At 42.9% G+C, this 13,368-nt stretch overlaps 1 protein-coding gene across 2 annotated transcripts; it reads right to left on the bottom strand.

Moving 5' to 3' along the window:
• Positions 1-4,211: 4,211 nt before the first annotated feature.
• Positions 4,212-9,956, bottom strand: LOC310787062 (trypsin-3-like). 2 transcript variants are annotated; one of them, XM_083648400.1, is made up of 5 exons: positions 9,810-9,956; positions 9,479-9,632; positions 6,764-7,041; positions 5,679-5,812; positions 4,212-5,456 (listed from the first exon to the last, which is right to left on the bottom strand). In XM_083648400.1, exons 1-5 carry the CDS (start codon positions 9,847-9,849, stop codon positions 5,304-5,306), a joined length of 759 nt encoding a protein of 252 aa, XP_083504526.1. In that variant the 5' UTR covers positions 9,850-9,956; the 3' UTR covers positions 4,212-5,303. The 2 variants fall into 2 exon arrangements, with proteins under 2 accessions (XP_083504526.1, XP_083504525.1); XM_083648399.1 differs by having other exon boundaries at positions 5,679-5,815.
• Between the last annotated feature and the right edge of the window lie 3,412 nt (positions 9,957-13,368).

Here is a 13,368-nt window from a genome sequence, read left to right on the forward strand (position 1 = left end):
ATCTGTTTTACTTAAATTATCATGATACACTACCATGAATGAAATTAAATGTATATAAAAATAAATCTATCAAATATTTCCCTTCTCTTCTTCACTTCTCTCTGCAATGGTTATAGCAGGCAAATTCAAATGAAAGCAACACCCACTGCAAGAACATGGCTTATTTCTGGTCACTTAGTGCAAGGAAGGTGGATGGAGCATGAGGCTCTACTCTGTGGAAGTCGGTGTTCAAGGGTTTATTGGACACTCAACAACGCGCATTCTCAAGGACCTGAGGCTAAGGGGAGCCAGACTGCACAAGGCAACGAGGGGAGGGAGATATCCGTGGAGGTGGAGAAGGCAAGCTTTTGGTTCTGGCTGAGAAGACGAGACAAGGCGTGGGGAGCAAGCAACTCCTGAAGAAGGTTAGCTGCAGGGAGTGTCAGGGAGAAGTCCCTGTTCACTGCTCCACCACCAGGAGATGTTCTGGGCGAAGGGGTGAAACATCTATGAGCAGTCCCCAGCTGATGACCCTGCAGCTAACAAAGTGGGCACTGGTGGAGGTGCGGCAGGCCTAGAGCCTAGCAGAAAGAACACCTACCTGTACAGATTAGAGTATTGCAGCCTGTTTGTTCCGTCCTTGTGAAAATGTACATCCTAAAACTACCTACCTGAGGATTATCGTTATAGAGCCCTCATGCACCGAAACAACTGTAAATGTGTTGGGAGGTGATGTGAAACTGTCAATGGCCTATTTTTAAAAAACACATATGAGCGGTAATTTTGATTTAAAAAAAAAAGGGGTATATGTCAACAAAATGAGAAAATAATTTTGAACCTGGTTTTATCTAATGTACAGATTTCTGCTCTGGAAATGTACACAACTTAGCACATATTTAAGTAGATAATGCATTATTTGCATATTTAAACAAAACATTTCAGAAAACTTGTAATGCAAAATAATCTTGTCATATAGATGTAAGTAATCAACTGGCGAGGTTTCATGGTGATATCTATTTGTTAAAACGTTTAACCTATTCATAGTGTCTCACCTGAGAAAACCTTTCCACAAGCATCAACTCAACCAGTTCCTTCTTCACTCTTGAAAAGATCTCTCACCCTTCGTTAATAACAGGGTTAAGAAAAGCCTGACTGTGGTGAACACACTGTATGTTAGTAACAGGGTGAGAGATAAGGTGTGTTCAAAGATCTCTCAACCAACAGGCAAGTTAAGAAAAGCCTGACTGTGGTGAACACCCTGTAAGTTAGTATCAGGGTGAGAGATCTTTAAGTTGTGTTCAAAGATCTCTCAACAGGCAAGTTAAGAAAAGCCTGCCTGCGGCAAACACATTTGGGGAAGTAGTTTGCATCCTACGAGCTCCTCCGGTGAACGGGTTTTCTCTCATTTTTATGTGGACGATTCCCATATTTATTTCTCATTTGACTCAAGAACACAACACAACTAGTCAATGTACATTGATATGTTAGTACAACAACATGGCGTGCCTCAAGGCTCAACCCTTGGTCCACTTCTGTTCTCCATTTTTATTAATGACTTTCCTTTGATTTTTTCTGAATGCTGTGTTCAGCTTTATGCGGACGATACAGTTATTTATACATCTCAAACTAGTTTAAGACAAATTGAATCAGCTCTGCAATCTGACTTTAATACTCTTCAACACTGGCTTGCAGCTAATAAATTACTTCTTAATAAAACTAAATCACATACTATGATTTTTGGTACCCGTCAAAGCATTAACTCTAAATCAAAAAATTGCTAATTTATTGTTTGCTGTCTTGACGGTATGCCACTGCAAAAAGTTGAACACATCAAATATATGGGCCTATGGTTAGACTCTGAACTTTCATTTAAATGTCACATTGATAATATTGTAAAAAAATTGAACTTTAGTCTTGGCATTCTCTACCGCTCCAAAAACTGCTTTTCTCTCTCTGTTAGAAAGAAACTTGCTTTACAACTTATTTTACCGATATTGGATTATGCTGATGTTGTATATCAGGCTGCATCCAAAACAAATCTTGTTTCCTTTAGTGTAATCTATAATAGAATATGCAGATTTATTCTTGGCTGTCCTTTCACAACACATCACTGCATAATGTATGAAACTCTTCCTTCTCCCATGATGAGAAGACAGCACCATTGGTTACAGTTTATTTTTAAATGTATACATTTTAATTATCCATACTATCTTAAACAGTTTATGGTCCCTTTTTCATCTAACTATCAATTGAGACACTCCACACAGCTCTTTTTTTCTGTTCCTGCAGTTTCTAAGACAATGGCTAAGAAATCCTTTATGTTTAAAGCTCCTTCTGATTGGAATAATTTACCTGCAAATATTCGTTTCATATCATCTACGGTGTACGGTGTACGGTGTACGGGGGTACGGTGGTGCAGTGGTAAGCGCTGTCGCCTCACAGCTCGAAGGTCCTGGGTTTGATTCTCACCTGGGACGCTGTGGGCGCTGGAGTTGTGACCCCCCCATATCTTCAGTGCCTACTGCCCATGTGGGCTATCTCGTCGAAAGGGCATTTCTGTGTGGAGTTTGCGGGGGTTCCTCCGTACATAACCCCCCACTAAAAACATGCAGAAGATTGTCATCCAACCAGTGACGACAACATCTGAAGTTGGTCCAATGATGGTCCAATGAAGGTCCCCGGGCGCTGGAAAGAAATAGCGACCACTGCTCCTGGCCTGCCCCCTGGAGGAAAGGACAAGCCTGGATGGATCAAATGCAGAGGACATATTTCACCGGCCACCGTCAGCATGAGTGTGTGTAGTGGCCCCATGCATGTGTTGTATAGTGTGTTTGTGTGACAATAAAGACGGGCTGCCGTCTGAAATTGTGTTTTTTTAATCGTGTTTTTATCTTTCCACATGTTCAAAAAATGTCTTCTTATTATGGGACTAGCTGTACTTGCCGATGATTCCTTCATAGCATCTGTATATATGGCTTCTGTATATATGTGTATGTATATATGTATATATATATATATATATGTATATGTATATGTGTATATGTGTATATATGTGTTTATGTATATTATAATTATATCCTATCAATTAATTAATCTAATATTATGATTGTCACTATCACTATCATGAATGTTAATACTTGACACCTAATGCATAGATCTATTATACTATATCTGTTGTATTATATAATATATCATTAGCAATATATATAGATTCATTTTAATACTCTGCCTTAAGTATGATCTCCTATTTTGCATAATCTTATTACCTGATACCTATCTATTTACGGAAATATTTAATGTTATTGTTTTGTTTTGTCACACTTGGTCTATTGTTTTGTTAAATGTCTTGTCTAATCGTGTTTATTGTATTGTATTCCTGTATAGGGACCCCCTTGAAAACGAGATGGTTCATCTCAAGGGGTTATTTCCTAATAAACAATTTCAATCAATCATCCAACATCCATCTCTCATCTCATTTAGGTTAATTCTCCGGTTGCGTCAAATCCCGTTGTAGAAATGTAGGCATTATTTTTGACAACCAGCTTAACTTTGACAACGAGGTGAAGTCTGTTGTGAAAATGTGTTTTGTGCATCTTTGCAATACCAGTGAGATTAGATCTTTTTGATGTAAAAAACCTTGAAACTGTCATGATCCATGCCTTCATTTCATCCCGCACCCGTTTTAGCTTCTCTGGCTACCGGTACATTTTAGAATTGATTTACATTTTTTATTGATCACCTTTAAAGCACGCCTGGGGTTGGCCCCAGAGTATATCTCCAATCTATTAATCCCTTACGAACCTAATTGCAGTCTGATATCCTCAGGTCTGCTCATAGTTCCTAGTTCTAAACCAGACGTGACCGAGCCTTTAGCATCACAGCCCCACGACTCTGGAACGACTTGCCAGAGGAGATCAGACAGGCTAGCTCTGTTTCTTCCTTTACAACTCTCTTAAAAACACACCTTTTCAAAATTGCGTTCGCTTGATTATGTATTCATTTGTTGTATTGTGATTGTAATTATTACTGTATCATTTCTGAATTGTTTTAATTCCTCTTGTTTTATCTCTTTGGAAAGCACTTTGTAATTTGTTTTGAAAAGTGCGATATAAATAAAGCTTTACTTAGCTACTTACACTGTACACACAGTAAATCACACAGTAATTCAATAATGAGAGACTAGTAGAAAGTTTAACAAGCTTTAATGATACAACAAATACATTTTTGCGTATGACTCCATGATATGATGATGCTCTCCTGAGATAATAAGAGGGCGTCGTCAGTGAAGAATAGGATAGGAAATCCCCCATAGGGAATTCTTGAGGAGTTATGACGATGGTGGTGGTCAGGGGAGGAGGTGGGGTGAAAACAACTGCTTCAGCGATGATGATCAGCAACTGAGAATAGGCTCATTTGAGTTGACTGCCGACTTGCCTGGAAACCAGACGAGTGCAGTCAGGTGAGACGTCAACAAGTCAAACACCCCAGACTGTACACTCACTGCTGCTTTTCTTCTTCTACACTCTACAGTTTTGTTTAACAGCGGTTTGTAAACAAGTTAAAATATGCATTAGCGCCACTGCTCAAATGACCCAGCCCTTCAGATTAATTATTTTTTATTTCAATGTAGGCATTACAGGTGGTATTTATGTAAAATATGGAGTGACAGCTTGGATTAGATATAAAATTGAAGTTTCTACACTTCACTGTGGTTTGTGATGCACCTGTGTTGAACCAATGGGCGCTCAGCTTGATGCGTTTCTCGTCATCCTCTGTCATCCGCAGTCGGGCGCAGTTGGTGGGGAGCAACTGCGGCGCCTCGCTCCAAATCTGCGCCCGCCTCGCTCTCACGAGAGTCCCGTAGCTCACGCAGTCGGGCAGGCGGAGCAAGTCGGACAACTTTTCTAACCATCATGCAACGGGGCAATCAAGGCGCTGGTCGAATCTGCGCAGAACTTGCTCATCTCAAACGAGCCTAATGACACATGGCACATACGCAGCACATAGCAAACAGAGTAAAACATGGACCCTGATATACTACGCTGATTAGGTGATTGGGATCAGCTGGAAAGGAATAGCTTGGGCTGATTGGTTATTGCCACATGCAGCGTGGTAAACTGAATGAATGAGGAGATAGCATCAGTGAAAGGGGGCGAGCCTAACAATGAATGGGTTATATAACCTCAAAGAAAGGGGGCGTGCACTGTGATATGACCTGAACTGGGCGTTAGCTGCTAAGTAGTCTTCATTATTGAAAATCCAAGACATTATTACACACAGGTTTGATGGATGCCCCATTTAATAGCTTCATAAGTCTTTGCTGCTCAGCCACGTGCCATTGTCTTCTTGATCCAGGAGATGTAATTGCACACTTTTGTGAACCCCCCGGGCTTGCCTCTGTGAGCACATGGACTACTCCCAAAAGACACCACACCCTGGAGCTTCCCATCACATACCATGGGACCCCCAGAGTCACCCTGAGGAAGGAGAGAGAGAGAGAGAGAGAGAGAGAGCAAGCACAAACAGATATTTTTAAAGTGGGTCATTCACCAAATCTGAGAATAAAGAAGCTGTGTGTGTGTGTGTGTGTGTGTGTGTGTGTGTGTGTGTGTGTGTGTGTGTGTGTGTGTGTGTGTGTGTGTGTGTGTGTGTGTGTGTGTGTGTGTGTGTGTGTGTTGTGGCTGTGAGCTTGAACTTACATGACAAGTCCCTTTGCCTCCCGCCATGAACCCAGCACAGATCATGTTGTTAGTGATGACAGTAGGATAGGCCTCACGGCAGTCGCGGTCACTCACGATGGGGGCATCCAGGCACTGCAACTTGTCAGGTGACGCTGCTGGATCCGAGGAAATGAGCAGAGATAAAGGAGTTGTTTTTATTAATAATTTTGTAATTAATAAAAATTTATAATTAATTTTGTTAAATGCCATTAAGTAGAGCATGGCAAATACTCCACAGTTCATACTGTGAAGGTCAGATCTGTCTGCAGCTTAAATGTCAGTTTATGAGCATTTATTGGGTTAGTTTAGTTGTCAATCGGCCGGTATTTGAATATTATGTGATGGACTGGTTGACCGGCTAGGTGGGCGGGCCTCATGTCTAATTTAGGGAAGAGGCTTCACCTGTGCAGATGAGATCTTTGAGACAGAGAGACAACGTGGGTGCCATTAAGCCAAGATGACATGTTTTTGGGAGAAGTTTAGAGACTAATCTCAGAAGGAAAGACATTTTGGTAAAAGCAGGAAGCTATCTGTGGCTAGTAGGCTTTCTGTGTCAAGAGATGGACTTCAATATCTAAACCCAGGAGAGAGACTGTTTGACTGGTGTTCTGGAATAATACCTGTCTCATGAGTCCTGTTTAAAGAACCGTATCACGCAAAACAGTCCCGTTTTGAACTGACGGTGTTTGTTGTTGAAAACAGGAAGAAAGTACAGGAGGTGTTGTAACAGTCACAAATGCCTAGATCCTCTGTTTTGAGAACATTATTTGGTTGCAGTGACATATTGGTCCCATTTATATACTGATGAATGATGATGATGATGATGATGATCATCATGATGATATTGGCTCTCCTGATTCTAAATATAGCTGAATCCCTTGGTTTGACCAAGTATTTTATACGCATTTTACGAAATGTCTATTGAAAAAAGAATGGTGGATGAAATCCCTTTGTACGTATGCCTAACCCGGAAGAAGGCATGAGTTTGGCTCTCTATACCTTGTAAGATAAGTACAACTATTGGCTTTTTGAAAGAACACAAAACTATTTTACTGTGAACTCACAGCCGTATTTCCTGGGAGAAAGCCTCCCCCATCCAGAGATACCGCACATCGTCCCTGCACCGGCGCCGCTGCAGTGTGTGGGGAGTGCAGCCGGCCACACATAGGGGTTCAGAAAGGCCGGCTGGCTCAGCTTGATCAGCATGATGTCATTGTCCAGAGAGATGTTACGGTTGTAGGCAGGGTGAAGGATAACCTTGGTGGCGTCGAACAGCTGTTGGGTCCGCTCAGAATGCTTGATGCTGTGCAGCCCCAGCTTCACCTGTATAGCATTATATCGCCTGGAAGAGTTAAATCCATTATAGAGAGAAGCTTCCTTAGCATTCCCTCTAGGGATGGCTAAAATGATTTTTTTCCCCTGACTGACAACAGACACTCATTAACGGAAATAAATAACTGTCAAGATTAAAATGTACTATTTATAGCCTAATGCATTCCCCTGGCTGGGGAAGTTGGCGCAACACTTATTAGCAAATTTTAAAGAGGAGCAAAAGATGAAACATAGGGGTTAGTTTCGTATAAAAACTACATAGCTCGTGGAAGCTCGTGGCATGTCGCCGGTCTTCAGCTTTGCCGGTAGAGAAAGTGAAGTCACTAGGCGACAGTGTATGTAGTCTTTCTGATTTATAACTTATAGTGCAACAGTATGGTGACAAACTGCGACTTTCTTGACATGCAAAGTTACGTTTTAAATTGACAAAATTAACGTTGGCACCCCGTGGCACAATTCAAAAGGGGATCAAAAAAGTAACGTTATTCTCCATTCACCGCCATTCATATTTTTTCAGCGCTTGGTACAGGGAGAAAAGCAGGAAGTGATGTTCACTTTGCCTCTCTATTGTCAATTAACGTTACTCAAGGCTGAATATGTGGTGTGGTTAAGACTTAATTTAAGAGGATGACAATTAAATGTGAAGATAGCCTATACACACAATACACAGCATGTCGCGTGCATGAGTTATTTAAGAAGTAGATTGTATAGCTTATTTTTATTTTACCATGCATAATTACTTGGGGTAAAATAACCTTTTTTTTACTGATTAAGTAAGGGTTAATGCACGACGAGGTGTCCATTATCAGAAATTAATGGACGACGCGGAGGCGTGAACCGTCCAAGGCGAAAGCCGAGGACGGTTGCTTCCGCAAAGTCCATTAATTTCTGATAATGGACACCTGGAAGTGCATTAACCCGCTTATACCATGGTCACTTGCCAAAGAAACAAAACAAGACCATTCATTTATATTTTCATGCATTTTGCCCACAAAATCTAGTTTTCATAACCTTGAATATGAGTTGAGAACCGGCGAGACAAAATAGTCCCCTCAGCTGCTCAAGATTAGGCTATCATTGGATAAAATGGCCGCTTAGTGCCTGCACCTGGAACAATTCTAGAGTCAAGCTAACTAATAATTTGGCCAATTGTATGTAACTTACATACATAGCCTACATACAAAATAAAACGGCAATGTCTAAGAATGCAACGCCATGTAAGGCTCGTTTAAACTTCCATTCCAGGGAATTGCGTTAACGTCTGCGGGTCTTATAGACGTAAAAGGCGTGTGCCACGCTCGGAGTAGACTGAAAACCATCTGAAGCTTTCAGTATGTTGGAGTCCAGGTATGTTTTGTACAAGGACGTCTCTCAGTGTGTTGCTGTTAACTGCCCATTTCGTTGTTTTCTTTTTGTTGATCTGGTCTTTTTCCGCTTCGACTTGATTTGTATCAGTGATAAGAGGCAGTGCGCGCTCTCCCAGAGCGCCTGGCTGCTGCTTGCTGCAAGTTGTAAACAGAGGGTTTGACAGTTGACAGCTGAGAGCCCGGCTTCTGTCAGCTGACCAGAACGAAAATCAGATTTCTAAATAGCCGTTATTTTAATAAACTGAGCACACAGGGGTAATCTAAATAGTTACTTTGACCGACTCAATTTTTGTATAAACTTATAAAAGTGTCATATTAAGCGTTAATGGTGATATAGAGCTCAAACGGCTCTGTCGTGATCCTGGCGCATTGATATGAACGGTGAACAGACCATTTAGCTAGGTGTACATTATCACTGTACATTATCCCAAATTAATGGACACCTTGCAGCCAATCAGAATCGAGTATTCACCCAGACCATGGTATAACTGATAGTATTAATCAGTTAATGTTTAAACAGTCGGTTATTGGTTGACATCCCTACTACCCACCCAAAGTTTCAAGGGACTCAAAACCATTAACTCATGAATTACAGTTAAGTTAAGTTAAGTTATCCTTTATTTATCCCCTTGGGGAAATTCATCCTCTGCATTTGACCCATCCTCTACTAGGAACCTTCCTAGAACTAGGAGCAGTGGGCAGCCACTGTGCAGCGCCCGGGGACCAACTCCAGTTCTTTTGCCAGTACCTTGGTCAGGAGCACTGACAGGAGTATTAACCCTAACATACATGTCTTTCTTGATGGTGGGAGGAAACCGGAGCACCCGGAGAAAACCCACATGGACACGGGGAGAACATGCAAACTCCACACAGAAAGGACCTGGGACGGACCGGGGTTCGAACCTGGGACCTTCTTGCTGTGAGGCAACAGTGTTAACCACTGAGCCACCGTGCCGTCAGTTACAGTCAAATATAGGTTTTCAAACGCAGTCAGAGAAAAAAACAACAACACCAGTTTTAAATCCAGCTAAACTGTTACAAACAAGCTGCTAGGAGTGGTTAGTGACAAAGTTTTCTTACCCTGTTCCGCAGTGTGCAGCAGACAGCACCCACTGACTAGACAGAAGAGTCCCTCCACATGAGTGGGTGCCATATCTTTGGAGAGAAGCTTGGTAGGGTACAGGACCCGGGCACTCATACCCTCCAACAATCTTGCTCTCTTCCTCCAGGGCAACTGCATTAGTTTAATGAAGAGTGAAAATATGGAACAGACAAAAAACACACGATTCCTGTATCATAGACATCCAGTTAGACATAGCTCCATGTGAGTCTGTGACACCATTAGATGTCCTGTTTTAACTCATGCATCATCAGATGTAATTAATGCTCATGTATCAATGCTGTAGCGTACCTGCCCATCCAAAGAGTGCGAGAAGAAGGAGATGCTTCATGCTTTCTGTCTGTCTGGTTGGCAGGACTGGTTGGCTGTGTCCTCAGCCTCTATTTTCAATGTATTTAGTGCTCTTATCTGCTCTGTCTCAATGTCTTTTATCTTCAGATGTACACATCAAACAGTGACACCTTGGACCTGAGAACACTGGCTTTAATACAACTGTGGCCCCGCCTTCTCTGCTGGCTGTGTTGTGTTGTGTTCCCATTGGTCTGTCTCCTTCTGCTGATGGCCAGTGGGCGGAGTCGAATGGGCTGTCTGGTTGAGAGGTTTTAGCCACCCCCAAAGGCCCTAGGCACCAGGGGCGGTGCCAAGCGATAGCTTTCGCCTAAACCCCTAACCAACCCCAAGGCTTTCATTATAAAAATTGGAAACATATATTCAAAGATATAATTTTCAAATTTGTTTCAGTACTTTTAATGATCTTTGATTCTACAGAGAGGAGTGCCGAGTCCATCCTGGCGCCGTACCAGATCATCAAACCGGTCCTGTGGGGGTGATCCAGGGCCTGGGAACGGTGCCGCGTCTATGTGCCGACAGGCCGCAATGCCGATAGCCCACAAGCAGAACCATTTGAGCGAGGCGGCGTGCAGCGTGTCGGTGGACCGGCTAGCTAAGCTCTCCCAGCCCCCACGCCTAAACCTAACCTCCCCCAAACCCTAACCCTAAACCTAACCTCTCCCCCACGCCTAAAGTCGGCATTGCGGGTGGTCGGCATAGCGGGTGGACACCCTGGGAACGTCCCTTGAGTCGGAGCCGCTTGTATGTGCGGGGGGCATTGGTCCCGTCTCGTCTGGTGGGCCATCCGGGGAAAAGGCAGAGATTCTTCTGGCCGACCATGTGGCAGCCTGTGGTATCTCCTCGCCAATGCCCTCCCGGCCTGCTCCGCCCACTGCCTGTGCCACGCCCCCACCCTGGTCCCACCTGTGCATGGATTTCACCACAGGCCTTCCGGGGTCTAAAGGGGAAATCAGTCATCCTGGTCATCGTGGATCCATTTTCTAAGGCTCGGACTCATGAGGTGTCGGACTAGTGCCATGGCACCTTAATTGCGAACCCAACCCAACCCGGTGGCCTGCAAACTGCCAATCTAATGTAATGTGTCTCAGAACTCAGGACTGAGTGCTGCACGCTCTCCAGGTGTCCAGTCCATACTCTGTCTCCCCCTCTTTCTCTCTCCCTCACACACACGCGCAAACAATGCGTTCTTCACATCTTAATGGCAAACGATAATAGCCTTATGTTTAGGTCTATACGGTCTTTGAATATCAGCGTCTCTCTCTCAAACACACGCGTGCACGCGACAATTTTCCTGCTCTGGATGAGCGCCGGTTCCTGTATATACACACAAACACTAGAACAATACAACAAATAGACCGATATAACATGTTAAAGTATCACAAAATGCTAACTATTCAATGATAAACCTCTAAAAGGATTAGTTTATGTGCCTAGTCACATCTTAGACTATTACTAATTACACCATTATTTGATCCAAGGCCAAATATTCACCTGGAAATCCAGAAGTGTCCAACCGAAGACTTGACTAAGCATGTTGGCTGGCTTGTTCAGCAGCTGTGGACTTGTGGGAAGAATGCAGACAAGACCATAGTTTATTGCAGGTCAGACACATTCACATAATATAAAATTTCTATAATTCTACAATGTGCCATAAAAAAAATATAATTTGGATTTTACATTACTAGCTTATTATATTGTGCTTTCATCACAGGACAATAACAACTGTCCCCAAGGTGTATGGTGACATCATGGATGCACTAGGTGAAGGTGCTTGGAATGCACACGTGCATTATCGAGACGTATCACAGCCACAGTGATGCCCAATCACAAAAGGAGATCTTAGAGGAGTTTCCCCATACCGACAGCACTATCAGATGTGTAATTGCGACTGTGGCCTTTGGACTTGGTGTTGACTGTTGAGGTACCAGATGTTCACCACGTGGTTCACTGGGGACCATCTGACCACCTCCTGTCATACTGGCAGGAAGTGGGAAGGTGTTCCAGAGACGATGAACGGGGAAATGCTCATCCATGTTTTCCCACGCTCAATGCAACCACAACCAGATGGACCCAAGCATGTTTGAGCTGGTAGAAACCAAAACGTGCTACCATAAGACCATCCTGGACCTCCTCTTTGTGGATGGAATGACCAGGGAAAGCATACAAACAGCATGCAACCGAAAAGGCTACTGTCTCCTCTGCGATGATATATATGAGTAAGTGTTGTTGTTGTTGTGGTTATACCTTGTCTCCTCTTTCTAATCTTGTCCCATTTCTCTATCGCCAACGCCAATCTTCTCATGTGCTCTGTCCTTCTTATTTTCCTTTCATAGATGAAACTCTAAAATACCTTGATGGAACCTCCCTGGCTCATACAGGAAGAGCCCGTCAGCTGCCTGTCGCTCTTGCTGGTGGTTATGGGGGCATTTGGATTGGCTAAGTTCAGAGGTGGACATGTCTGTGTACATGCCACCTGACCTTTTCAGCTGAGCATCTCCTTTAGGGAGAGAGATGGAAGGATAATAGTCCGTGGGCCAGAGCTCAAAATGTCACTTGTCAGTACCACTCAAGGTGGCAAAACTTGCTTATGATCTTTGATAAGATACATGTCTGTAGATGATATTTTGGTATGATAGCCATTCCTTGTTGGTAGCTGTGACACAGTTACGAGCTCGTGATGTTAACCACCCCTAAAGTAAATTGCATTTTAGACGCTGGTGCATATCCTGGTTTAGGCTCATGGTCAGGACATTTTTCAATCTTTTGTACTATTGTTTTTGGTCCTATTTTAAAGGGGACCTTCTTAGCTTTTATTTAGACATCTAAAAGTGTGAACACTTATTTCCAACATGGTTCCTGGTCATACGGTAACACATAACATCGAATAAACCAAATAGAACAATCAACAAAAACACACAAGTTAAATAACCATTACAACAGAAGGCTCGCCTTGCACATTACTCTAGTTTACTCAGCCATAATCTTTTTCAGGTTTTTAAAACCATTTAGAGAATATGCAGATTTAATTCCGTTAGGGATCTTGTTTCACTCCTCTCCACCGGTATAGAGGAATGTACTTCTCCCAACATCTTATGCCCAGGTGGATTATGACATGATGGCATGGTCACATAAAGGCCCCCCCCCTCCCCCCCTCACAGCGCACATACCGGTATGCAGTATCCAGAATAACTGACACATTCACCTGACTCTCAACAGGATTTACAGCACAGCCACCTGAACACTCAAAAGCCAACAGCACAATAATGAGATATAAATTCACCTGGAGCTCAATACAGGGTCAAAAATTTACTTTTTTGTCCACTAGTCAAATGTAGTGCTAGTGAATGTTAAAATTTTACCAGCCACTCAATAGATTACCATTGTGGGTTTTTTGGATGGTGAGTGAAGCAAATCTACCAGCCACTTGCATATATTACCAGCATTTGGCTGGTGGCTGGTGCTAATTTTGGACGCCGTCTCAATAACACAGGATTTACAG

The sequence above is a fragment of the Poromitra crassiceps genome (assembly GCF_964638095.1).
Source record: "Poromitra crassiceps genome assembly, chromosome: 12".
Taxonomy (NCBI): Eukaryota; Metazoa; Chordata; class Actinopteri; order Beryciformes; family Melamphaidae; genus Poromitra; species Poromitra crassiceps.